The sequence below is a fragment of the Odocoileus virginianus genome, chromosome 30 (genome assembly GCF_023699985.2).
Source record: "Odocoileus virginianus isolate 20LAN1187 ecotype Illinois chromosome 30, Ovbor_1.2, whole genome shotgun sequence".
In the NCBI taxonomy this organism is placed as follows: domain Eukaryota; kingdom Metazoa; phylum Chordata; class Mammalia; order Artiodactyla; family Cervidae; genus Odocoileus; species Odocoileus virginianus.
Window position 1 is genome coordinate 38,229,865 of NC_069703.1, and position 27,543 is coordinate 38,257,407.

A 27,543-nucleotide genomic window follows, 5' to 3' on the forward strand; every position below is an offset into this window, starting at 1 on the left:
TGCCCAGCGGGCTTTGTAAGCGTGGTTATCTCTGGTCACGCAGAGGATGACCGTGTGTGACTGTCGATTGCTGGGCTGTGTGTTCAGAGAACAGGCAGCCTGGGTGTTGTGTTCCTGGGGTTGCCTCCGCAGGGGCCGCAGCAGCCGTGGTGGTAGCAGCGGCTGTGCCGTGCAGGGAGACAATACGCTATGGGTTTGCACTTGTTTCTCTGCTCGGCGAGGCCCTGTGTGTGACTGTGCTTATGCGTGTCTGTGAGCACCGCGTGCTGGGAACGGCGTGCTTCGGGGTCTGTGGTAAGCTGAGTGTGGGGGGGAGCACATGGCTGTGTTTGTACTTGTCTGTGAGCCTGGGGTCAGATGCGCTCCATGTGCTACCTCCTGTGTGCACAGGTGGCCGCTGTGTCCAACCGTGTCTTTGTGTGTTTCGGGTCGTCTGAATGTGCACAGGAGGAGGACGTGGGGGGGGTTTGAGTGCGTGCCTGTGCAGGCCCCTTTAACGTGGCAAGTCGAAGAAATGTCGGCCTTCTTGGCAGCAAATCTGGGCTTGGTTCCACTGGGGGTGTCTGCAGAGAGGGGCTCTTAGAAGGGACGTGCTTGAGCGAGAGAGACAGGAAGGGAAGGGGGGGCCAGCCCCAGCTCGGGGTTTCCAGGAGGGAAAGCCAGACATTGGAACTTGTCAACGCTACCTCCCTCCCTGCCCCCACCTCTCCTCCTGGCGCCTGAAGGCTGCTGGCAGCTGGACAGACAGACAGACAGTGCACACATAGACCGGCTCACCGGCACAGAGCCCGAATGTGAGCCCCTAAATACACAAGCCTGGAAAGCCAAAGGTCCAGAGAGGCGAAACACGTGGCTCAGGCTTAGAGGAGCACATGTGTTTATAGGTACTGGGGGGCAGGGGGTGCTGTTGGCTTCAGGTGCTTCAACCCAGGGGAGAGCCCAGGCCTAGAAGAGGGAGGAGGCTGCAGGGGTGGGGGCAGCCCCTAAGGAGGGGCCTCTTATTACTCTAATCAGACTCCCAAAGCTCCCGGGCCCCCTCCCTGTTATATTATACAACTGCTGCAGTGTCTTTGAGAATCTTGGTTGCCTCAGAAATCACCAACTGCAGCTCTCTCTTTGTTAGAAGCAGAAAAGCAACCCAGAGACGGGCAGCAACTGATCCAGGGTAACACAGCAGAGTCAGACCTGGAACCCAGGGCTCCCGCGCTGCCTCATATGCCTGCTGTGCGCTCTGGCCCAGGAGCCAGTCCATCCTATCCTAGCCTTCCCGTGACCCACTGAGCTGTTTCTCCCTCCTAGTTTTTCAGGATACAACAATGACCTCTGGCTTTTGCTTTTGTTTTTGTCCCAAGTGATGTGTCTGTCTGCTTGTTAGTCCGTCTGTTTATCACAAGGGCGCCAATACCCTCTTGGGCAGCAGAACCTGGAAGAGAAAAGGAGAGTTTGGTTCTGGGCCAAGGGCTACTGGGGAAGTGGTGGTGGGATGGGGAGGTGGAGAAAGAGAAGGAAAGGAACTCAAGAAGAGATGAAGGGGACTTCCCTGGTGGTCCACTGGATAAGACTCCATGCTTCCAATGCAGGGGTCCTGGGTTCGATCCCTGGTCAGGGAACTACATCCCACATGCCCTAACTAAGAGCTGGTACAGCCAAAAAATAAAAAAAAAAAAAAAAAAAAAGAGGAAGAGAGGGAGGCAGGGAGGGGCCTGGTGGCAGATCTGAGAAGCTTAGACTCTCCTGGCTCCACCTCCAGCCTGGGCACCAAGGGCAGAGTTTGAGCTCTGAGGGAGTCCTGCCCCTTGCTCGGTTTCTCTATGGCCTGGACTCAACCCCCCCAAACCCTGGGGTCAGTAGGGTTGGAATCTTGGGGGCAGAATTCCAGGTGCAAGTGTGATGTGCAGTGACTAGACTCACCTTAAGAGAAAATAGGGTGGGTGCGAACCTGGGTGTGTGGCCTCTTTGGAGCTTGGGAGTTAGGTGTGTATGTGACATTGTGAGCGTGATAAGACACTGTGTGTACACCTGTGAACACAGGCACACAGGCTTGGACTTCACTGGGTAGGGGGAGGATTGTGGGAATGTGTATGTGTGTGTGTCTGCTCTAGTCAGGAAGAGGAATTTTACCCTGAGGTTGTATGCATGTGTGTGTGTGTGTGTATGTGCATTCGGGTATGTGGAGGAGGCTGTGTGGCCCTGCATTTACAAGCTGTTGTGGAGGCTGTATTCTGTGTATGCAGGTAAGTACTTATACGGCTATGTGCAGTGTGTGTGTGTGGCTGGATTTGTGTGTGTGTATTGTGTTTGATTGCGTATTTATATGTGAAGTGTATAATTGCATGTGAGTGCAGGTGTGTACACATATGTGATTGTTTTGAGGTACAAGGTGGAGTGGTGTGTGTGAGTTGACTAAGGGTGGTGTGTGCAGTTGTATTTGTGGGACAGTGAATGTGAAGGAGCTGTTCACATATGTGGTTGTACATTTTGGGGGATTGGGTTAAATGTGTGGTTCTTGAAATGGTACTTTGTCTATTTTTTATTTATGGTCAAACATTACCCACCAGAATGTAAACTCTATGAGGCTGGAATTTTGGTCTGTTTCCTTCATGGTACCCTTTGTGTTTAGAATAGTGTTCAACACACAGTAGGCATTGGATCCTATTTCTTGACTAAATGATGAGCAAATGTGCGCATGCTGGGCTAAGCGTGGGAAGTGTGTTGTATGTCTGAATTGTGTGTGCATGCATCTGGGTGTGTGAACAGGTATATTTTGGTGTTGTCCAGGTGTGTGCAGTTTGAGGCTGAAGTGACTTGTGAACCAAGTGGGTGTACAGGTGTGTGTGTGTGTGTGTGTGTGTGTCTAGATAAGCACATAACTTGTGTACCTGAAGCTGTGCCCCTTCAGTGAGCGTTGGGAGTGTTGGGGGATGTGTCTGTGTGCGTGCACAGTTGTGTGTACATGTGCATGGGGGCGGGAAGGCGCTGGCGGCTTCTCCCAGCCTTCAGCACTCACTCAGCTTCACCCCAGGTCGCCTGCTGCGAAATGTCAGTGGCAGAGAAGCTAAAAATATCCTCTCTCCTCCTCCTGCTCACTGCTTGGGCTGATGGGGCTGTGGGGCCCCAGCAGGCCCCTTGGGCCCTGGGGGGAGGAGGAACTGCTGGGCGAGGGGGCGCGTGTGGGGTAAGATAAGGAGGCCCTCTTCAGCACACCCCCTCCTCCTTTCCTCTTGGGCTCCCAAACCAGGCCCTAGGCTCACCTCTGTCAGGAAGCCCTCCAGAACCTCCCGGGAGCTGCCACATGCTGGGGTGTATGTGTGTCTCTGTGTCTGTAGGTGCCTGAGAGGGAAATACAGCCTCCATCTGACCAGGGCTCCTGTGGGCAGGACCATGTCTCCCCTGTCAGTCCAGGCGGGGACTTGGGAGGACAGAGCTTCCAATCAGGGGTTCTGGGGATGGGCTATATCTTTCCCCCTCAGCCTGGTGGTGGGGGGTGCTCCCGGGGAACGAGCTGGTGCTGTTTCCTCCTTAGCGCTGAGGGTCAAGGGTACAGCCCAGGCTGTGTGGGTTCATCTGGAGCTGGTCTTGGAGCCACTAGGGCCCCCTGACCCCAAGGCACATCTGCTGCTTCTCAGAGCCTGTGGGCAGGGAGGAGCCTCAGCTCGGCTCACACCCCAGGCAGGCATGTGTTTGTGCTGCGGGTGTTTGTGTGGGTGCGGGCGGGACATGTCAGGGCCCGTGGTTCTTCAGGGACCTGTGTCCCATCACATGTTAGGCTCCTGGGTGTGTCTTCGCCTATGTCCGTGCTGTCAGCAACAGCCTGCCTTAAACCTTGTGGGCAATCAATGGAAGTTTGGGGAGCTGGGTGTTCCCCTGTGTGAATGTTCCTCTGTATGTGAGCCTGGGTTTCTTTCATAATGCAGACCTGCAAACTCTAGGCTGGAATGAACTGTGGTGGTGTGATAGCTGCCGGTGTTACCACATGGAGAATTTGGCCTGGCGGCGTGTTGGAGTGTGTGTCTCTATCAGATGGTCAGTGCCTGTTTGTCCTCTGTATCAAGAGGTCCGTGAGTGTGTTGGGATGTCCGCCACCTGATGACTCTGTTTCCGTGTGTCTGTGTGTGTCTGCCTGGATGTCATTTTGTCAACGGGCACCTCTGTGCCAGCGTGTGTGCCTGCTGTCAGCTTGATTTCGTGGGTCTGTGTGTCCATGCGTTCCTGCAAATGCTGGAATTGTCTGTGGGGGTTGAAATCTGTGCACAAACTGAGCACCCCTGTCCCTCAGTCCTTTCTCAGTCTCCCACCATTTCTGTGTTGAAGGTCTCCGCTTCGTGCCGTGAATGTGTGTGTGTGTGTGTGTGTGTGTGTGTGTGTGTGTGTCTATCAGTTGTCCCCAGCCCCAATGCCTCCAGCTCTGAGATCTGCCCTCCCACCCTCTCTCCCTGGACTTGAGGTGGGAGCTGAAGGAAAGAGGGCAGGCAGGACCCAGGCACGGAGCCCACCACAGCTGGGAGCCGAGGCCAGGCTGCCACCAGGGCACTGCCTCAGCTTTCCTCCGAGCAAGCGGTAAGCCAGAGCCTCGGTTACATGTAAACACCAGCTGTGTCAAGACAGCGCAGCTTCTTCTAGGTCAACAGACAGCTGTGGGGTTGCTAGGCAACCGCCTGGCTCCCCCCCTCTATTAAGCCCCCACCTCCCACTGCTTCTACCTGCAAACCCTCTGCTGGCTCCCCCCCACCCCGGGATACGGCCACGCCCCCTCCATGCCAATTAAAACAGCGGGACTGAGAGGGTAGGGGGTCAAGGCTGCGTGAAAGGGGGGCTCTGGGACTGGGATTAAGGTGTGGGGAGGTGTAACCCTTCTGGTGCCGCTGTCCGCTGGCCCCCAGTCCTCAGCACACTCCTCCACTCTCCCCCCCTCCTCACCCGTCAGACAAGGGCAGGACTGGAGGGAAGGTAACTGATGCCCCCCGCCAGAACTGGAGAGATGCTGGAAGCAGATGGAAAGTGAGGAGTGCAGACCGTATTAGCGATTGGTCAAGTCCCCTCCCCCTCCCCGTCAAGCCTGGGGAAGACTGGCTGGAGGACCCTCTGGCAACGAAAGGGTTAAATCCCCCCTTTATTTCCCCCCTCTCCCAGGATAGCCACCCCCTCCTAGCCACCCCCCCGACCCCTCGTTTCCAAGACAGCACCTGCGCTCCCAGCTGCCAATGCCCGTTTGGTGCCCGTGCCCAGGCCAGGCAGCCCCCGCAGCGCCCCAGGCCCTCGCCCCGCGCCGCCTTTCACCCGGCCTGGGCCTCCTCTGGGGGTCCCGCAGCGCGCCCCCCATACCCGAGCCTCCCGACCGCCCCAGGCCCCAGGCCGGCGGGGTGTGTTGGCTCTCGGAATGGGGTGCGCGGGCCTAGCCGCGGGGCCGGGCTGAGCGGGAGGAAGGAGCGGGCGGAGGGAGCGGGCCGGGCCGGGGCAGCGCCAGCGGCCGCTCCATTAGCATGAGGTCGCGCCACGGCAACCGCCCCCCCCTCGCCGCGCCGGCCAGGCCGCCCCGGGCGCAGCGCGCACCTCTCCTCCCACAGGTGGCGGCGCGCGCGGGCCGGGCACGCTCGCGCGGGCACGCACACTCGGGGCGCCTGGGGGCGCCTGGGGGCGAGCCGTGGGCGCCAGGTGCGCTGGGCCGCCGGGTCTCCGCGCCCGCCGCCTGTGGGCGTGTCCCCAGGTGCTCCAGAGTGAGCCCCGCGGTGGGGGGGAGTGTACCTGAGGATGATCCGCTTGTGCCTGGGTGTGTCCCTCAGCGCGCCTGTTGTTCCTCTGTGTCTGGCTGTCCTTGAGGGTATTTGCCTGCCTGTGCTCATTTGCCTTCTTACTCTTGATTGTCTGTGGCTCTGAGTGTGACTGCCCCAGCCTAACTGAGTGTGTGTCTGTGCCTTTGTGTATCTGTGTTTCAGCGTGTGGTTGTGTCTGTTCTCTTTGTGCCTGTGTGCCTGTATGTTCCTTGAGGGGGGTGTGTGTGTGTTTATGTCCATGTGTATGCCCATGGCCCTGGGTTTTCCTCGGGAAGAAGGCCATGTGCCTGTGACTGTATATCCGGGTGTGCCTAGATGAGTATTTGTCAGTGTGTATGTGTGATTTCTTTGCACATGACCCTTGGTGTTTGGCATCTTTGTGTGTGGTGGGGCCCAGCTGTGTGTTGAACAGTGTACTTGTATGTCCTCCAGAACCTACTTCTCCATGTATGTCATCGTGTGTTCCTGTAAGTGCCCTGAGTTTGTGTCCTGGAGTGTGGCTCTGTGTCCAGGAGCTCCTGGCTCTGTGCCCTCCTCAACTTCACTCCCTGCTGCCTGAGTGAGCCGACACCTGCTCCCTGAGCCCTGGGCCCCCTCCTCCCACCTGGCAAGGACAAGGAAGGACACGGAGACAGAGGCAGGCAGAGAGGCAGAGACAGAGATACTTGGAAGGGGACACAGAGAGCCAAGCAGGCTGCAGAGGTGGTGACCCAGAGTCATGTGATCAGCCTCAGAGCCCAAAACACAGAAGAGAGAAACAGAGATCCAAGATTCAGACATTAGAGAGACCCAGAGTCACACAGAGACCCAGAGCACCAAGTCCGGAACTGCTGAAACAGACCAGAGATCAAGGATGTGGCTCCCCAGCCTCCCTCCCTCTCTCCCTCCCTTCCTCCCGCTCTAGAGTTTCCAGCCCCAGCTGTGCCTCCTCCACACACCCAACGCAGAATTCTCTTGGCCCTGAGAGTTTGTGCCCTAGGACTGGAACCCAGCCCCCTCCTGCAGCAGCTGGCTGTGCGTGTGTGCATGTGTGTGCGTGTGCACATGCACGCGAGTGCTCCAGTGTGCATGTGCTACCATCTGTGTGCTATTCCTGGCTGGTGCCTACAATTGCACACGGCCCTCCCAGGGCCACAGGCATACACACGGACATAACCACACACACACACAGCCCTTAAGGAACATACAGGCGCACAGGCACAAAGAGGGCAGACACAACCACATGCTCAAACACAGATACACAAAGGCACAAGCACACACACACCTCCCCCTTCACACACACACACTGTTGTCCACATTTTCACTGGTCCAGATCATGCACACCTTCATACACATGCCACACAGTCAGCCACACTCATTCACACCCGGAAACATGCCCTCAGTCTCCCTCTCTCTCCTCATCTATACACAGGGCCAGAAGATTCACCATGCGCACAGCAGGTCTCACCTTCCTCAGTTCCCCCAGCCTGCCATTCGCCCTTCAGCAACCCCTGTGACCCACAGGGAAAGACAGAAGACCAAATGTGTCAATTCCATCAGGCCACACACACAAAGGCAGGAACCCCATGTGTCTTGTTCACTGTTGTATCCCCAGATGCCTGGGACAGTGCCTGGAATCTTGTAAATGCTTAAGAAATATTGGTTAAATGAATGTGTTCACATCGTGTTTCTAAGAGTCACTGAGAGAACCCATGGTAATTTACAACCAGTCATTCAGTGAAAATGACTTGACGGGTACCCTAGTGTACACACGAGAAAGCATTTTATGCACACCTTGGACAACACGTTAAACATGTGTGTGCACACAGGTGGCTGCTTGTGTGCAAACATTCAGCACAATAGCTAGATTCAAGGTTTTCAACTTTGGCTGCACATTGGAACCACCTGGGGAGCTTTTAAAAATCCCCATGCCAAGGCCCCACCCAGCCAACAGATAAAATCTCTCTGGGGTGAGAACCACTGATCTAGATGAATGGACTCGAAAATGTTGACGTAAGGATTATTACCAAGAATGGGGGTAGTGCGGGTTTTCACTTTGAACAGTATAGTGAAGCAGACTCCTGAAGATCGCTTGGGTTTCAATGGTGGTGTCACTAGTTCCTTATTGAGATGTCTTTGTAAGTGACCTGTCTGTACCTGAGTTTCCTGTCTGTAAAATGGGGATGATAATCACTACAATACAGCCTCATGGGATTGTCATGGGGATGGAATGAGTTTATAGATCTAGTTTAGAACAGTAACTAGTACATATATAATTATTTCTTGATCTTCTATCATTTAAATTTTTAATCACAGAATGAATGAATTTGGGGATGAATTTTATAAGCAAGACTTTTTCACCTTTGTTATGAAAAAGCAATGGTTCAGAGTCAGACTCTGGGTCAACCTACTTCTGCCACTTCCTGTGGGATCTTGGGACAGGTTACTTTGTTTCTCTGAACCTGTCTTCCCATCTGTAAATGAGGTGAATATTTTTCTCTACCTCAAAGATTGTCCTGAGGAGTAAAAAGCCTCAGGGAGGGGCTTAATAAACAGTGGCAAAATCCAAATACCTAGGAGCCAAGTTGCCTTGATGAATTCTGGGATCAGGTGTGGGATGGTGGCTGTGAAGGGCCAAACTTCTGAGCAGGGTCTCTGCTCCCCTTCCTTCAGAAGCCTGAGGGCCCAAGGGCCAAGAGAACCTTCCATCCCAAGGGCTGTGCCCTTGGCCCTGGCAGCTCCCCCGAGTCTGCTCTCCGAATACACCTCAGGTCCCGCCCCCCCCCCCCCCCCCCCCCCCCAGCCCAGACTAAGCCACAGACCCTAGACTAAGACCCCTCCGCTTCCTGAGCTCCAGGAGCCGCCTTTTCACCTTTCAAGGAGCCCCCGTCCTCCTCACCCAGCCTACCGCCCATCCCGGAAACCACAAGGCCTTCTCTGGGTTCCATCCCTCTCTGGGCGCCCCTCTCTTTTCAGTGAAACCTCACCCCTCCTACAGAGCCCTCTTGGAGTTACAGAGCCCCCTTGCAGGGCTATAATTACCTCCCTCAACTCCCATTTCCTTCCTGGGCCACCCCTCCCCACCCCCACCCCAATTCCCGGGCACACCACCCTTCTGTGTCCTTCCTCTCGCTGAGCGCCGGCAATGCCTTCCACCGAATAAGCCCTCCACTACCCCCTTTCCCCTCGGCACCCCCTCCCCCCGCCCTCAGTACTGCTCACCGGGGCCCCACCCTCTACCCAGCCTGCCCCACCTGGACTGCCTCCCTAGGTCTCCTCCGCTTCCTCAGCAGCCAATGAACGTACTCATTTTCTCCCTGCAGGCGACTCTTGGGGCTGAAAACAAACATCTCAAGGCCTCCCCCGCTGGTCCCTTTGAGGCCCCCCCCCCCCCCCTTCCAACCAGCCTCCCCCCCCCCCGCCCCGCCCCTAGCCCTGGGGTGACTTTGTGAAAGCCTTCTTTCCTCCCCAAACAGACAAGAGTCTCCTCGTGGATCTAGCCACGTGCAGCTTTCATCCCCTGGCTCTATCCCTCTACGGGAACTCCCTGGTTCTTCTGCCTCTACCCTGGTCTCGGCCTCCAGGAAACCCTCGCAGGTCTTACCACCCCTGCCAGTCCCACCCCACTGCAGCCTGATGCCTGGGTCCTCACTGTGCAGGAGCGTGAGTCTTGAGACTGCAAAGGAGGGGGGCTTGGTGGGAGAATGAACCTTCACATCCAGCACAGAGACTGAAGTTTTGGGGGCTGTTACTTGCCCCCGTCTGAACCCTCCGGCGTCTTCTTTCAGACAGGGATGCCCAGAAGTTGGGGGTTTATCTTCTTCTCTCAGATCGAGGGTTCCTCTGACTCTCCCAATGCCTGGACCATGCTGGTTGGGTGGGGTGGGGGGCAGGTGGTATGGAGCTGTCCCTTGGGGGTCACCTTGAGCCTCAGCAGGGAGGGACACAGAGCAGAGCTTTAATATAAACGGGGGCTATGGGAAAAGCTGCTTGCTTAGGACCAAGCAGCCCAATGTGGGCATTATTTGGTCAAGGGCAGCCAAGAGCTCGTCAAGGTCAGGGGGTGGGACACAGTTCGCCCTGCCAGGTCTACCAGAAATAGGCTCAGGATTAGGAGATTTCTTTTTCCAAAGTTTACAGAAGCTGGGAGGAAATCCAGACCTGGCCTTTGGGGTTCAGGGTGGAAAGACAGGGGAAGGCAGAAATGTTGGGGTCACTGGCCTAGTCAAACCCTGCAGTTTGCATAGGCAGGTGAAGGTGTGTTGGGGCAAAAAAGTGGGAGAGGGGGGTGCTGGAGACAAAGAAGACCCAGGCCTTAGGATAAACAGGGGACATGCAAACAGGGGATGCTCCAGTCCTTGTGGGGAAACGGGGTGAACCACAAGGGTTCTTGCCCTTAGGATGGATTGAGTGTCTCAAAGACAAGTATCCTGAACCGGAATATAACTGTGGGGCCCAAAGGCTGGGGGGGGGGGGGGGGGCACAGGACAAATGAAGGGGATAGAGTCAGAGACCCAGGGCTGAAGATGGAGTGAGGGGGTCGAGAAGCAGGGGGGGACCCAAGACCTGATTTATAATGGGGGTTCCTCAGGGAGAGGAAACCTAGGACTTGGGGGAGAATAGGGGTCTCAGAATCAGGGGAGACCCAGGACCTAAAGCAAAATGAAGCTATAAAAGGTAGACCTTGGACCTGGGACAGAATGCATCAGGGCCTAGGAAACTTTGGGGCTAAGATTGAGGAGCCCAGAGACAGGGGAGACCCAAGGCCTGGTGTGCAAAGAGAGGGGCCCAGATGCAAAAGTGACACAGATCTCAGGCAGAAAGAAGAACTCTGAGGGAGGGAACGTGGCGGAGGTATTTCAAGTTCTCCAGGGACCCGGTGGACAGTGATGACCCCCAGCTGTCACACCCCTTCCATTCTGTCCACCCTCATTCACCCCCTTTCACAAGACACGAGGTTGTTTTTTTGTTTTTTTTTGTTTTTTTTTTTTTTGCTTTTTTTCATTTCTTTTTAATACAAACTTGGATCTTTGGGTGTGTCCTGCCAACAGAAAACAACAACAACAACAGAAGAGAAAACCCAAAAGAGTGAAAAATAAGAAAGAAAGAAAGAAAAAAATAAAGCTCCCGCAAGAGGTTCTTCTCCCTCCCCCCCACCATGCGAATTTGCACACCACGGGACCACAGCAGGTTTACAGAATGCAATATACAATCCACGATTTATAATAAAACAGTATATACAATAAATAGGATATTGTTCATTTTTGTCAAACGACCTGTAGATAAATTTCTCAGTGCATACTTGCAGGGGCTCTGGACACCGTGAGGCCCCGCTCGCAACCTCTTGCACACGCGCGCGCTCTCTCTCTCTTTTTTTTTGTCTTTTTCTAAAACTGTGTTTTGTTTTTTAAGTTTTGTACATTTTTAAAAAGTATTTACAATTGCTGGTTTTGTGCAGAAAGGGCTCACCTTCGGCTTCTGCGTGGAGGAGATGGACAGGGAGGGGTGGGAGCAGGGGACAGGGCTGCAGGGGGTGCGGGCAGGGGGTGGGCGGCAGGAGGCAGAAGGGCAGGCAGAGGAGGACGATGTGGACGCTGGGAGGGGTCTTGGCGTTGATTTTCTGAAAGCTGCAAAGAAACACAAGAGAAGAGGCAGAAGTCAGTGGCAGGGACAGACTCTGAGCTCCAGGAACAGGGAGTCTAAGAGCAGGAACCCCCACCCAGTTCACCCAGAAGTGAACTGCCTTGTTCCTCCTCCCAGAAAATTCCAAACAGCCCTGCTCATGAAACTCTGGCCTGCTTCTAGCCTGCTTTGAGCTCAATTTCCCCACTGGTAAGATAGATGTGTGCCCAAGGCCCACACCACTGAGGGATAAAGGATGTGCTGGATAAGAAGGTGGAGTTTCAGGCAGAACAACCTGTTAAGAACTTGAGCTCCTGAGTCAGACACAGCTGAGCTCAAATGCTAGCACCTCCATTTCATAGCTCTATGACCTTGGGCAAGTCAGTGGATCTCTGCGGGCCTCAGTTTACTCATCTGTAAAAAGGGGATAACAGAACTATCCCGTGTATTTGTTGGGAAGATTCAGTGGTTTGAGGCAGATTACACCTGGTCCATAAATGTATCATAAGTGATACTAATCAGCACGAGTCATTATATTCTTGGGGCCCGGGCCAGCTAGGCTCTCCAAGTCTTAATTTCCTAATGTAACAGTAAGTTTAGTAATTCCTCCTACTGAGGCTGTTCTGAGGGATGACATAATGGGAAGACAAGGCCCTAGCACAGCACAGGTGTGAACTGCGGCTTTAATTTCTTCCGAATCCAACCTTCTCCCCATTCCCTACCACTGCCATTCTGTTCCTTACAGAGGTGAGGTGATGAGGAAGTCTGTCAGAATAAAGGAAAAAAGACAACAATAGCATCTGTGTTGTCTGCAGCCCCTGCCTTCCAGAAGCTCAGAAACTTCCCCAGTCCCTACAATCATCAGACACTAGAGATATGAAGTCACCCACTTCCCTAGATGGTCCTAATTATGTTTGCAGGGCTCTGGGGACCTGATTTCCTATCCAGACCCCAGCTTTGCTGGGGTGAGCAGGAAGATGTCCAGTGGGGAAGTGATAGTCTCAAGACCTCTAGTTACTAGCCTGGCTCTTTTGGGGGTCCATCTTCTGAGAGCCCTAAAATTCACGTCTCCTATACTTGGTGAGTGAAATGCCACTGAAATTAACGGGCAGGCGTGGGGGGTGCTAGAACCACCTTTTGAGACTCCTCAGGGAGCCATCCCCCCCCCCCCCCCCCACCAGCAGCCACTGAAAGCCTTTCCTCTCTTGTCCTCTTTCTTGGCTTCCCTTTCCAATGGGGCCACATTTAAATTCTGCTCAGCCCCGGCTGCTGTCTGCTGGGCAGTCAGCCCCGGGGAAGACTTTTGTCCTGAGGCTGGACTTGCCAGGACTCCCCTCAAGGGCCAGGGGAGCCAGGTGGACCCCTGGGAGGTGGGACAGAATCCCATCCTGGTGCATCAGCCCAGGTGGCTTGCAGAGGCGTGAGTGGGAGGGCTGTATCTTTGTCAGGCTGTCAGGTCTCCTGCTGGTGAGAGGAGGATGGAAAATTAGCCGTAGGGGTAAGAGGTGTGCTTGTTAGGGTGACAGCTGTATCACAACTGGAGTGGTGGGGACCAGGGATGCAGTTGGGGTGGGTGCCAGCACTCCAGTTAGGGGAGTGATAAACGGGGTGGGGGGGACAGGTTCTGCTGGAGGGCTGGGGGCATCTATCTGTAAGACAGCTTTACTGCAGTTGAAGAACAGCTGCCAAGCTAAGGAACGGCCGTTGGGGTGACAGATATGGTGTACTGGGGTGACAAGTGAGGGGGAGATTCAGGATGAGCAGCTCCAAACCACTTAACAAGCAAACTGTACCGAACCCCAGCTTCCCCTGCTTCCCCTAAGGGCCCCAGGGCAGGCTGGGAGCCTCTGCACAAATCCCTGTCGCCCCCGCCCCCCTCCAGCCCTTAGCCACTGCCAGTGACCCTCTCCAAGCCAGGTCTCCATGGTGATCTCAGCCCAGCAGGCAGCTCCTGCCAGAACCATTCCCGTGGTGCCGGCGGCCAGGCAGCGGGGAGGCTTTCTCACCCTCTGCTAAGCCACCGCTGTCTCACCTTCCTCCTCCCACCGCCCTCCCCAGCTTTCATGACTTGGCCAGAATCTGGGGGATGGTGGGGGGGGGTGGGGGATGGGGAGAGAATCAAAACCAGAGGCTTCTGAGCCAGGAAGGCAGAGTGCTGTGGCCATGTAGAACCTTGACCTCACTAGGTGCGACTTGCCCCGGCCCTGAAGCCATGCTGCTGGGCTAGGCGGCCCAGAGCTGGGCACTGGGGACAAAGAGAGGAAGACGGATCTGGGTTCCTGCTCAGGAGGGGCTCCCAGAGCAGAGAAGGAAGCAAAGCAGACCCCTAAACCAGAGGCTCACAAAGCAGGGAGATGGGGGGACGGCAAGAGAAGCCCTGGGGGGCTCAGGGAACACATCTCACCCAGCTTTGGTGGGAGAGACTGACTCTTCCAACTCACTCTGAGCAGGGCGCCCAGCACACGCTGGGGTCAATGGTATACAGGGGCTGAATGACGGAGCTGTGACTGGTCTACGTCTGAGGGGGGAGTCAAGGTCCAGCTCAGATCTTGCACACCTCCAGACGCCTCCTCAGACCACCCTGTTACCATAGCTACTGAGGCCCTTGTCATTCCCTTCCGAGCTCCTCCCGGGCATCTCCAATGGAGCACGCGGCTAACGCCCCAGGACACCGGCCGTTGTTCACGAGACTTAACCTTTGAGTACCTCCATAATGAAGGGCTGCAGAGCTATATCCCACGGAGCCTGATGCTCCAGCAGTTTCACCTGGTCTGTGGGGCCAGGTCTCTCAGTGGCCTCTGCCTGTCTGTGGGGGCTGGCACTGGGGGCACCAAGGGAGAGCTGAGTTGAGCAGGAATTTAAAATGCTGAAGACCACGGATAAACCAGGTTGTCCAGAGATCTGCTCTCCCTGGCAAAAGGAGCACACGTTCGTGCATTCACTCAAGCAAACCAGCGGAGAGGTAGTCTAAAATATAGCCCCACCTTCGAGTCTCTACCCTCCAGAAAGGGGGGTCTCAACCTCAAATATGACAGTGGAACAGAAGGCAAAGAGTGCGTGAGAATTTGAGAGACCGATGTGCTGTGTGACCTAGGTCAAGTCCCTGCCCTCTCTGGGCTCCAGTTTCTATACAAAATAAGGGGGTTGAACAGGGAATGGGAAAGATCTTTAGGCACTGAGATAATGTGCCAAAGACAAGGGGGTCAGAGACAAACCACAGCTGCCCAAAGGTGATCCATCCCGAGGTTTTCAGGCAAAATCTGGCCTGTGAGTCCATTAAATGTGGAGAGGACACGCCAACACGAGACCCAAAGCACACCTGGCAGATGGGGATACCCTCAGCTAGGCTGGACCCAGACATTGATGAGGGATGAAGCTTCCAACGGGCTGGGTAGGCTGTGGCGTGGGTGGGTGTGGCTCTCCCTGCTCCAGAGTTTTTCAGAATCCACCTACCAGTGACCAGAGGCATTCCTTCAACGCCAGTTCTGCCAGTCATACCCTCCGTTTAGGGACCCTCCGTTGCTTCCCCCCACTGCTGGGCACAGGGAGGGATGCTAGTGAGACAAGGTGGGGTTTACAGCCATGGCTGCCCACCCAGCTTGTGTGGCCTTCTGTGTATCTCTCACCTCTCAGAGCCTCACACTCCTTACCTGTCCTGGGAGGAGGTTATATATATCCCCCTAACACCCATCTCTCGTCCCAATTGGAGTTGCCTGTGTCAGGACAGGTGTCACCCACAGGTAATGTGTTGGGTGTGCAACTGAATGGAAGCTGAGAAGTGGCAAGAACGTGGACCTGGGTGACCCCAAGGGTCCTCGCTGGCTCTTTGTTTCTGTGATTTCCTGCCTGGATGGCTGGGCTAGTCCCTCTTCCTCTCTGTAAACTTGGAGGGGCTGCACTTGAAGAACTCCAGGAGCCCGGTGAGCCATGAGAGTTGGAACTGGTTTATTTACACACCCCACCCTTGCTCCATCCTTGGGAGCGTATCTGGTAACAGCGGGGTTGAGAGAAACCAGCTCATGTCCTTGTCCCAATGCCTAACCCTTTCTCTCACAATTCTCCCTGGTCTACATGCCCTTCTTTGACTCAAGGGAAAAAAAAACAACCACGAACCCTGACCTCAGAAATGTCCCAGGCACAATGAGACACTGAGGGGACAGTGCACAGAAATGAGTAACCCCCCTAAAGGAGCTGATGGTGCAGTGAGGAAGTCATTCCCAGGAGAAGCTGTCACAGATGCATAAAAGGCTGCAGATTAATTGCGCCTGGGAAGGATCCTGGAACGCTTCTTGGAGGAGGTGGTGTCTGAGTGAAAGATAGGAACTGACAGGTGGGAGATGGATGGTGGCTAGGAAAGAGTGGCCCAGGCCAAGGAACAGCCAACATCAAAGGGGCAGGCACGCTGGGGAAAGCTCTCTCCAGACCCCACAGTCTAGGGCTGGGAAGGGAGGCTGTGTGAGCAGGAAGTTGGGGCTGAAGACGCAGCCTTGAATGCCTAGAACACCAGGATAGGAGGCTGAAGGGCTGAGGATGCAATCAAAAGGTGTTAAGCAATGAAGCCACAAGAGCAGATATGTCTGAATCAATTCATCCAGTAAATATTCAGGAGTGGGGAGCTGTCCAGACACAGCATCCCACAAAGCTGAAGGATATCTGGCAGCCACAATGGGGGTATGGGCTCCTGGGGTGGAGAGTGGGAGGATATTGGGGCAGAGACCTGCCAGATGCTGGCTGGGCTGACCCAAGTGGCTGAGCCAAGGTTATAGCTTCCGAAGCCTCGAGTTTGTTCAAGACCCATTTTGCTGCCCCACCCCCCCAAGCTCTTCCTGCCAGTCCTGCCCCTGGTTCAAGAGGGTGGTCTCTAGTAGGTCTAGTGGGAGCGTCTTAGTCCCTCCCTTGGTGAGTGATGCCCATATGGATGCTTGTAATGAACACCCATTTAAAGGCTGCAAACTCCATGAGGGCAGGATACTGCTCATCTTGTTCAGTGGCTCCTTTAGTACCACATGCAATGCTCATCTTGTTCAGTGGCTCCTTTAGTACCACGTGCAATGCCTGGCCCAGGCCAGGTGGTTCATTTGTGTGGGCTGAACCCAGAGTTAACCTACTTTCTCCTGCCCTCCGGCACCAACGGAGGGCACTATGGTAGCCAAAGTTAGAAGACAAAGTGACAAGGAAATCTTTTTTTTTCAGATGATCTGGACTGAGACAGAGAACTGGTGTGGATAACTATGAGGAGAGTTTCCAGCTGACCTGGATCACGCAGCAGTCTGGGTCCTGTTGCCCATCAGGCTTTAGGTCCGCTGGGGTGGGACCTGTGACTCACCTTGACTCTGCACCCCCCACCAGGGAGGACTCAGCCCCATTATTAAGGCATGTAACCAGGTGGTATTTCACAGCCTCCCAAACCCAAAGGCCCCGAACCTACACTACAATACCAGCTCCTTCCCAGGAAGGAAGCGGGGAGAGCAGGTGAAGGAGGGCTGGCTACAAGAGTCCTGAGCTTGGAGAAAAGGGTCATAGGTGTGTGACTCACACACACTGTGAGGAGGGATGTTATTCACTCATCTACCAACCACTGATTACGTGCTTCCTGTGTGCCAGGGACTGGGCTAAGTGCTTCACGGGTAATCTCATTTAATTCCCACAAGAGACGCAGTGAGGTGACATGACTCACCAGGTCACATGGTTGGGAAGGGATGGAATCGGGCTCTGCACAGAGGCCTGTCTGCACCCACAGGCCTGCTCCCAGCCACCACCCTCCAGCCTCCTTGGGTTCTTCCGGGTCCGCAGGGATGCGGGGAAATGGGAGAGGAGGGGCCTGAGAAGGCATGCTCACAGAGAGATTACATTTCCAGGAAATAAGGGCTCAGAACAAGAAGGCCTGGCCTGAAAATGGCTGTAGGAGAGGCGAGAGATAGGCCGGGAGTGAGGACAGCCCCAGACAGTGGGGAGAGGAGCCCGGGCAAGCCTGCCTGACCCCTGAGGTGTGGGCCTCTTGCTCAGGGCCAGAGGCAAGATCAGGTGACCTCTTGAGGTTTCAAGACGGGGAGAGACAAAGCCCAGAGCGGTCAGGGCCTGGCCCAGGTCCGGGCATGCCTGCTGACCCTGGCTGGCTGGTGGCCTTGGAAACTGCTTCCTGCCCCAGCTGGTATAACCTTGGAGGACCTGTGACATTTCTCTTGGCCTCAGGTCCAGACCCAAGAGGGAATGGGGAAGAGAGGGGGACTCGAGATCCCTGAACACCTTGGAGGGGCCCTTCCCACCCTCGAAGCCTGTCCCCAGGGTCTAGAAGGGGCTGATCTTCAGCTGTGAGGGCCCAAGGCGGAGCCAGTCTGTCTGGCTCTGCGTTCCATCTAAGGGACTAGGGAAGATGTTTGCCGGCCTGGGCGCCCCCCGCCCCCCTCCCTCCCTGTCAGCTCAGCTCCCAGACAGTCAGGTCCCACATTCCCTACTCTGGTTCCTCCCAGCTTTCTTCTTCTAACTCACATCGGGATGTGACCTGCCCCTGCCCGCAGTTTCCTCTGCCTGGAATCGCCCTTCCCCCAGTCTCTTGTGTGTCCACATCTCGCCTATCCTTCAAGGTTGAGCTCGGATGCAGCTTCTTTCACAGAACCTCAAAATCCGTTTAAAATGTCAGACCCAGAAAGAGCTGTGGGAAGTATCCAACCACTCCGTCATTTTGGAGGTGGGGAATCGGGTGCGGGGGACCAGCGAGGCAGAATATCCAGGATCGGTGAGGGTGGGGAGCTGGGTTCAAATCCCGACTCTGCCGTTTCCTACCCGTGGATTCCCTGGGCAAGCTTCGGAGCTGCACCTGCGTTCCGAGAGATTTGACTCACTGAAGGAAGAGGCAAGTACCCCGACCCCTCAGGCTGTTGTGAAGGGCCAGTGAGGCTGTGTTGTACAAACGGCCCAGCACGAATACACATCCCTTTTCTTACCAAAGGGACAGAGAGGTGACTTCGGGCCGTGGCCCGCCTTCCCGGTGCATGAGGTTTGCTTTTCCCTACCATCTCACACCCAGATGCTTGAGGCTCTTTGTGGGCTTGGGTTAGCTTTCATGGGCCCTCGAGGACACGGGCTGTGCCTGGCATTGGGACAGGCATCGGAGGGTAGGTGGGGGTGATGCTCAAGATGTGAGGTTGAGCTCAGTGACTTCTCCCGCACCCGGCCCTGGGTCAAAAGGGCTCGCTGCCCTGCTGGTGAATCAGTGTCACTGTCCTCCTTGTTTAAGCCCTCTGTTAATAAGCGCCACTCCCTTTGTTAACTCTTCTTCCTCACTGCTCTCCTTCCCTGCATCCCCAACACTTCCTCACTCCCCACAATGCTTTTAATCAGTCCTTGGCACTGGGAGCGGGGGTTGCCCGAGATGAGGGCGGGTGTGCCATCTTGGATGAAGAAGGGGGGACAGCCCTCCCGCCATCACGGTCTAAGCCAGCAACCACTGCTTGCCTGAGCTACCGCAGCCGGTCTCCCTCCTGCAGCACCTGCCTGCTCCGCCGCCGCGGTACCTCCGCTCAGAACCTTTCAATGGTTTCCCATTTGTCTTGGAACAAACTTCAAATTCCTTCCAATGGCTGCATGATCTGGCCCTGCCTCCTCACCCCGTCATTAGCGTTACTGTCTTCCCATCAGGTCGTCAAAGCTGAGGTGCTTTTTTGGCCTCCGGGCTTTACCCACTGCCATTCCCCCTGCCCCGAATGCTCTTCCCCCATCCCTATCTAGCTGTCGCCCCCTTATCTTTCAGGCATCAGCTCAGCACCTGGCCAGCCGGCTGCAGACCTTTACAGCTTCCTGGCTTTTATTCTCTTGCATGGTCCTTCCTATGGCCATATTACCAAATGCTTTGTGTTCTTCTGTTTTCCCATCTTTCCCTCTAAACTGGAAGCCCCCTGAGGACCAGGGGCTCACTGTGGTGTTCACTGCTGTGTCCCCAACGCCTGGCAGGCAGTGGGTGTTGGATGGATGTCTCTGGAACAACTGAGTACCTCGGTCTGAGGACTAGTGCTGTCAACTCCCAGCTCTGAGTGGGGAGCGGGCCAGAATGTGGGGCTGGATGGCGTCCCAGTTCCTCCTGCATTCAGGCCTCGCTGGGTGGTTCCATTATGTATCTCACTGAGCCGTGACCTGCCCAATAACCCAGCCCCCACATCGGTTTATTTTCCCACCCAGAGCCCGTGAGGAAAGGTTTTCAGATTATTTCACATTTTCTGGATTATCCACAAGACATCTTCCCTCCAGTGAGAAGGATCAAGAGTTTGACATTTTAAGCCCTAAGCAGCTTCTCCCTGGCCTGCTTCAGATCTGTGGCTCTGCCGCTTGCAGTGAGGTGCATGGGGAATGGAAGGCCATTTTAATCTTGGTTTGGCTTCATTATGAGGAAAAATATGCTGCCCCCAAGAAAGTCTGGTCCATTCTCTATGCCATGCAGAGTTTCAAGAACCCAAAAGATTACCAAAGTCAATTTCCTTGAACAGATGGGGAAAGAGAGGTGGGGGGGGGGGAGGAGGAGGGGTAAAAGCTTGGTCAAGGGCATGTAGCAAGTTGGCCAATTGAGGAATGGTCTTTCCCCAGGCCTCCTGACTCCCACGTGCTGCCCTTTGCCATCTCCATGCACCAAGGGAGCTGAGGTCAGGCAGAGAGGGGGTAGTAAGTTGCCACTGACATGACTTCAGGACCCTGAGTCACCTTGGCCTCGAATGGCCTTCCCCAAGCAGGGATGGGGCTTTCCAGAAGCCCTGCCATTCCTTCTCCAGGAACAGACATTCCCAGGAGGCTGCAGCAGTCGCAGAGGTGTGAGGTGGGGTGAGAGGCTCAGACAGACCCCCAGCCCACTCCATCACTATGCACCATGTCCAGGTCAATTCTGCGACAGGTCTGTTCCAAAAGGAGGAAATGAAGGGCCAGTTATAGCTACATTTCTGGAGCAGACTGTTCATCAAGAAAATGATTCCTTCAACTCTGTCCTTTTAGACCATTTTGGGGGCATTTCCCCCTCTTTTATTTTCTTTTTCTTGAACACAAAATCTTAAAAGAATACTGAAGGAGGTGACAGTACCTGATAAAACAGTATCTAAATACGTAACAATACTTAACTGAATTCTTAAGGAATGAATTTGGTTTCAGGAAAGGGCCTGGGATTTTTTTGGTAGGAAACATCCTACCTGGGGACAGACCCACTAGCTGGAGGCTCCCAGACAGTGAAATCCCAATACCCCTGTGGAAGAACAGCCTTTGGGGTACCCTGTGAGGCCAGAAAAGGACATCCTAGCCACAGCCTCAGCCTGGCCTTTGTCAGACCGCATCTTAAATTAAATGAAGTTCCCAAGGAGACAAGGAAGCCTGCAGGATCAGGATCCTGGATGGGCCTTCATGGGTAATTATCCAACCTGCTTTTTCCTTCATCTGTCTCATGCAGAGTGATGCAAACACCCTCCCTTACAAGAGGTCAAGTGATGAGTGTGTGCTGGGACTCAGGTGGTCTCTGCTCAGGACTGAGCATGGCTAAGGGGAACGGACACCTGATGAACCAAACCAGATGGCTCCATCCTGTCTACAGTCCTCCAGCCATTTCAGTAATGGGACCCCTGAATGTCTAAGCCCCATGCTGGGTTCACCACCCAAGCACTCACCTCCTCCCTAAGACTGTTCCCCCCCAAAAAAAGACCGTTTCCAACAGCTAATGCCAGACTCCCTGAATCCCAACTCCCTGTCCTATTGTCAGGTCCCTAATCTTGCCCTCAAGTCCTTCCAGCTCGTGGCTATCCTTCTGCCCCCTGCCCAAGCTCTAATGTCTTCATGCCTCCCCAGCCCCAGCCCCCCGGTTTCTTCTGCCCACTGCACCCACATCCTCAGACTCACCCAGGAACAAAACCTCGAGGTCCAGTCGGCACTTCAGTTGGCACTACAGGGAGGTGACGGTGAATGTGTCCTCAGGGTGAGGTTCCGCCATGGGCCCCAGGAAGCCGCTCTTGGGGCCCCCACCCAGGCCAGGATGCGCCTGCGGCATAAAGCCTGGATACCTGTAGGCGGTATCCTGCAGGGGCAGCAGCGAGTCCCTCGGCACGGGGGACAGGGTCAAGTCACTAAGAAGTGGGCAGCCATAGCCAGCAGCGGCTGCAGCGGGGCCACGGGGTGGGCCGGGCGGCCGGGCCATCTCCAGCGGCTCCTTGTCGGCCTTGGGTGTGGCCGGTGGGCTAGCCAGGTGTGGGGCACTGAGGCACGCGGCCTCCGTCCTGCCCAGGAAGTCAGCCAGCAGCCCTGAACCCACCTTGCCTTCGTAGGGTGGGCTGCGGGCAGCTGAACCTGGCGGGTACCAATACGCCGTACCCTTGCAGCTGGGGGAGTCGTAGTGAGGCTGGCCCAGCGGCAGGTCCCGGCAGCTCAGGTGGGCCTGGGCTGCAGCCGCGTGGCCCAGGCTGGCCCCCTGGAGCCCGTGCTTGAGGGGCTCACAGGCAGCCAGCTTTGTGGGCGGCGGCCGCAGCTCTTCCTTGAAGCCCAGGGTGGGTGAGCAGGTGGGCGAGTATGCCTTCTGCAGACCTGTATCAAACACCGTGGGCGGGTGGGCCAGCGGTGGGAAATGCTTGCCATCCAGCTCAGGGGCACCCAGGCTAGGCGAGTCGCAGTGGAAGCCTTGGCCGAAGGTGCCATCGGACGGCGTGGATGGGTTCATGGAGTAGGGTCCCATGAAGTCACAGGGGTCTCGCTCGCCCACACTGAAGGCCCTCGATTGGGAGGGCAGCGGGGACATGCTGCTGTCCCCACTGTAGTAGTCCAGGCCGAGGTCCGGGCTGTCCTGGAACAGGGGGTTGACGGGCTGCGGCTTGGGGATGAACTTGGCTTTGGCCGCCGCCCCGCCCCGCTCCTTCTTGGCCGAGCAGGCGCCACCGCCCCGGCCACCCCGAGGCTGCCGGGGCCCCGTGCTCCGTTTGGACGGGTAGCCCGAGGCAGTGGTCGAGGCGGACGACGGGAAGCCCAGATGCGAGGCCTCGAACAGGTCCACCTTCTTCCGCCGGCCACGGCCAGGCTTGGAGCTGCTCTGGAAGAGGACGCTCTGGTTCCAGTTGTAACCGGGGGCGGACGAGGCCTCGTTCCAGTCCATCATCAGTTTCTCCAGGCTGGACAGGCTCGACTGGCCCTCGCTGCTCGAGGCCTCGCTGTTGGCACGCCGGAAACCGCCGCCGACCGGCTGATTGAATTGGGTGCTGTCGGAGGAGGACTCGGAGAAGGTCTCAGACACAGCTGTCTGCTGCTTCACCTTCTGCGGGGTATAGTTGGAGATGTCCAGGATCACGTTGGGCTCGCTGACATGGCAGTCGAAGCCGGGATTGTAGAGCTGACTGAAGGCCTCCGAGGCCCAGTCCAGGCCTCCGTAGCCCTGCCGGAAAGGCCACTGAGAAGCCCCCGCAAACTGCCGACAGTTCTCAGGCGAGGGCTGGAAGGACGAGGACGACGAGGAGGCGGCGGAGGTGGCAGAGGCCGTGGTGCCCTTGGGCACCATGTAGCCGCCGGGCGAGACCGTGCTGGCCCGGCTGTCACAGCGCAGAGGTGTGGGGGCTGAACCAGAGAAGGGGGCCCCCTCAGAGCTGTTGAAGAAGGAGGCCTTGCTTGGTGGCAGGCAGGGGCCACCGGTGGGCGGTGGGGCGTAGCCGGCGCTGTGGGCGCTGCTGGGTGAGGCAGGTAGGCTGTTGCCGCTGCCGTATGCAAAGCTGCAGTCCTTGCTGTTAGCGCAGTCCTGGCCCGTGAAGGGCTTAGCCGGGGCAAATACGCTTTGTCCAGCCCCATAGCCGCCGTACTGCGGGGGATAGGTGTTGGCCGGCGGGTGGGTGGTAGGTGAGCGGGCCACGGCGGAAGGCGGGGGCGCCAGCTTGGGGAAGGTCTCTGCAGCCCGGCAGTCTGAAGTGGCCGGGGTGAGCCCATAGCTCGCTGCCCGCCCGGGTGGGAAAGTCTGGCGAGCGGACAGCACCGGCTGGAAGGAGGGCTCAGCCCCAGCCCCGCCGCTGCCCACCGCTACTGGGCTGGCCTTCGCTCCCCGGCTGGGAAAGGTGGCCAGGCCCCGCTGGGCAGGCAGGGTGCTGGTGGGGGGCCCTGTGTAGGTGCCTGATGCCTTCCGGGACTCGGGCCGAGAGGCCGAGAGAGCAAAGTCCAAGAGGTCGGAGGAGTCGTCGGAATCGAGCAGGGAGCGGAAATAGCCGGTGAAGAGGTTTTGCCGCTCCTGGCTGAGCTCGGCCTGGCCCGCGGGTGCGGCCGCACTGTAGTAGCTGCCACGGCCTGAAGCCCCGCTTTCTAGTCCAGTGGAGGCAAAGGCCCGGGCCTCGGTCCCCTGGAACCCACAGTTTCGGCCAGCCTGCCCGCCTGGGTGCCCGTGGTGAGGGGCCCAGCCGCCACCCTTGTCCCCGGCCCACTCAGTGCCCGCCTCCCCGAAGCCGGGGCCGCTGGGCACCTGCTCTGGGAACAGAGTCCCGTTCTTCCGGGACCGCCTCTTGCGTTTGGGCTTCCCAGTTACGGCGTCTACCTCCCCCCGGCCTCGCTTGCGCGGGTGCCCCAGCTCGGTGAGGCCAGGGCCCCCGACCCCCGCGGCTGCCACGGCCACCACCTTCTTTTTCTTCCCGATGCCCTCAAAGAAGTCACTGAAGGAGCACCGGGCGGCCTTGGCTGCATGGCCCCCTCCCCGGCCACCGAAGCCGCCTGCTTTGCCACCTCGCCGACGGAAGCCCTGTACGCGATGTAGGAAGTGGGAGATGCTCTGGGTGTCGGGCGCCTGGTGCACGGACTCGGGTTCGCTGGGCGTCCAGCAGCGGGGCGGGGAGCACCGCCCGGCACACTGACTCTGACGGTTCAGGAAGGCCAGCTTGGCGAGGACGTCTGAGTACTCGGCCTTGCTGTCGTTGGCGTCCGCCGCGTAGGACGGCTGCGGGGACGCCAGCTTCTGCTTCCGCCGCCGGCGCTTCTTTACCTCCGGCATGGCCATGCTGGCTGCTGCTACGGTGGCCGCCTCGGCCGCCACCACCACCGGCTCCTTGGGCTTGCCGGGGCCCAGCAGCAGGTTCTTGGGAGGGCGGCCGCGCTTCCGCTTGAGAATGATGGGCATCTCGCCGGGTGGGAAGACCACCACCACGTTGCGGCCATTGTTCTTCATCTTCAGCAGCGGGGTGGGCTCGGCGGACACGCGCAGGCCCAGCTCTTTGCCCTCCACGCTCAGGCTGCTGCTCAGAGATGACACTTTGTACGTGGTCTTGTTCCGCCGCCCCAGGGACACGGGGATCTTGGCCATCTTCACCACCATGCGCCGGACGCCCCGGCACTTGCCTTTGCGGGGAGGGACCACAGGGGTCTGGGAAGCTTCGGGCTCCAGCTCCGGGACGGGAACTGGCCCGGGCAGGGCAGGAGGCGGTGGAGGAGGCGGCGGGGGTGGCTCGGCCAGTGCGGCGGCCAACCCGGTGGGCATAGGCAGGGGTAGCAGGCGGCCCTCGGAGCCGGCATCTGCCTTGCGTCCCCGTCCGGCTTTCCGTCGGCGACACAGGATCTTTGGCCTATCGGTGCGCCGCAAGGCGTATTTGGGGTGACCCTCAGGCCCCGGAGGGCCATGGGGTGAGCACAAGTCCAGGCGCAAGGGCTCGGCCAGTGGACAGGGTCCCAGGGGCTGCTGGGGCTCCAGGCGGCGGCCGGGGACGTCAAGCAACTTGGGCAGGGGGTCAAGTGCCTGCGGGTCAAGCAGCTGCGACTCCAGGGAGTCGGGCAGGGTGTCCAGAGCCTGTAGCGCCAGGCTCGGCAACCCCAGAGGATCAGCCAGGGGCTGCAGGGGCGGCAGCTCCAAAGCTTCCCCGAGCGGCTCTAGAGCCTGCGGGTCCAGGAAGCGGGGTTGGGGGCCCAAGAGCTGAGGCTCGGGCTCAGGCGACGGCGGCTCGAGGGCCTGGGCCTCCAGCAGCTGGGCCTCGGGGCAAGTGAGGGAGGCCAGCTCACTAAGGATGTCGGCGTCAGCGAGCTCTGAGTAATCGGGCCCGTCGGGCTCAGGCTCTGGTGGCAGACCAGTGGCCGCGGCCGTGGCTCCGGGACTGTGGCCTTGGCCGGGCTGGGGGCTGTCCTGAGGCTCAGGCTCAGGCTCGTACAGGGGGTGGCTGGGCCTCTCGGACTTGGTGTGGGGGGTGGCCCGCTCTTCCGGGCTGCGGATGCTGTTGGCCAGGCTGGGCGAGGAGAAGAAGCTGTACTGCAGGTCCCCGGGGGGCGGGGCCGGGGGGCGGCTGAGCCGGAGACCACCACAGTCCAGGTGCACGCCGCTGTGCTGCAGGTCCTGGGAGAGCCGGGTCAGGTCCTTCATGATGTCGATCAGCTGGACCACCGGACGCAGGGTCGCCCGCCCGTTGTCCCAGCGCCTTCGGGAGCTGCTGCTGCTGTCTCCCGCGGGTGTGGGGCAGCGGGCCTGGGAGACAGGACGGGCCGCCCTCGGGGGCAGCGGGTCGTCCCCCTTGGCAAGGACTGGTGGGCGCCGGGTGCTGGGGTCCCGGCGTGGGGGTGGGCGTGGGTTCTCGGAGAAGGTGTGGGCGAAGGCCTTGTCGGGTGGGCTGGCGGGGGGCCGGGCGGGAAGCAAGGGCCGGGGGGTGGGGGGGCCGCCGGGGTAGTACTTGGGCTCCCGGAGGTAGTCAGGAGAGCTGCACACGGCACTGGAAGTCACCACCAGGCCCTGGGGCTTCACACGCATCCTGACCTTGTCCTCCGAGGGCCGCCGGGCGGGGCCGGGACTGACATGAGGGTGCGAGAAGCCGGGACCAGGACCTGCCGGGTGGGACAGGCAGCAGGTCCCTCCTTGAACACCCAAGCCCCCATCAGCTTTCCATGTCCCCCGTGGCCCCCTGCACCCCTCTCCTGAGTCTGCTCCCAAAGCCCAATCCCTCTGGTGACCTTCAGCATTTCCTAAGCCACCATGTGCACCATGAACCCCCATGGGCCCCAGTTCCACTTCCTGACAGTGCACCCACTTTTGTCTAGACCTGGGCTAAGGACTGGGGGAGAATAATTCACCTGCTTTTGAGAGAGATGCTTATGAACGGGGTGGAGCAACCACTCCAGAGCAAATTTAAGGAGGGGGCCTGGAGGTCCTATCAAGGACATGGCCTCTTCCTTCTTGCCCCATCCCCCAGGCAAACCCTGGCCACTCACCCTCGGCTCTGCCGCCTGGGCTGTCACACTGGAGATCTCTGTGGGCGACAAGACAGATAAGAAACCATCTCAGTGGTATGGGAGCCATAGATCCCAACCACTGTCCACCTGCCCATGGGGCCCCATCTCCCCCCACACCCCAACCCCAGCACCCCAGGAACTCTGGCTGACCTGGAAGAGAGAGGGCCCCCGTGCCTGGGGGCTCTGCCAGTCGCTGGCTGTCAGCTGGGGGTGTTGTGAAGCAACTTTGGCCTGAGCCCAGGCCTCGGGGTGTGGACAGCGCCTGGAAAGGACCATCGCAGCTCAGGTTTAGTGAGCACCTACTGGGCGCCAGGCACTGGGCTGGAAGCTGTCCAGGCATCGTTTCATTTAATTCTTCATATCAATCCTGTGAGGTAGGGGCTATTAATAACCCCATTTTGCAGATGAGGAAATGGAGGCTCAGAGATGAAGTAACATTCATTCATTCATTCATATACTCATTATTTGTGAAGTGCCTACTGTACACAAACACTGGGTAGACAAACACTGATGAGACAATCATAAGTGATGTAATTATTAGTGGGATAAGAGCAGCAGAGAAAAACTTTAGAGCGCCTGAGGCCGGAGGTTCAACAATCATACCAGGAGTCAACAACAATAAAAGTTCATGCCCTGGGGGCACTTTCTCTGTTGCCAGACATTGGACTAAGTTCATTATATGGATTATCTCATCTAACCCCCCCTGCAAACCTGAAATCAATACGATTATCACCCCCACTTTTACAGTCAAGGAAACCATCCATTGGAAGGTGGTAAGCACCATGAAGGCAAGGATTTCCGTTCTGCTGACTGTCAAGTGTATATCCCCCAACACCATGGCCCATAAATGTGCTTCAAAAAATATCTACTGAACGAATGAGGCACACAGAGCAATCAGCCTTTCTCCATAAGGCTCTCTCTCATTCTTCTCCAGACCCCAAAGTGGGACCCAGGTAGGATGTGGAAGAGGGAGGGAGATTAAGAACGTGAA

General features: G+C 57.4%; 1 protein-coding gene across 4 annotated transcripts in view; it reads right to left on the minus strand.

The window, feature by feature from the left end:
• Positions 1-10,708: 10,708 nt before the first annotated feature.
• The window catches only part of AHDC1 (AT-hook DNA binding motif containing 1), a 65,087-nt gene continuing 48,252 nt past the window's right edge, over positions 10,709-27,543 (minus strand). For all 4 annotated transcript variants that reach the window (XM_070459008.1, XM_020909137.2, XM_020909139.2 and 1 more), the window contains 4 exons: positions 26,703-26,814; positions 26,532-26,569; positions 21,237-26,147; positions 10,709-11,377 (listed from right to left, as the gene is read on the minus strand). In XM_070459008.1, the coding sequence (XP_070315109.1) occupies positions 21,280-26,073 (4,794 nt within the window). In that variant the 5' untranslated portion in view covers positions 26,074-26,147; positions 26,532-26,569; positions 26,703-26,814 and the 3' untranslated portion in view covers positions 10,709-11,377; positions 21,237-21,279. The remainder of the gene's footprint in view (positions 11,378-21,236; positions 26,148-26,531; positions 26,570-26,702; positions 26,815-27,543) is intronic.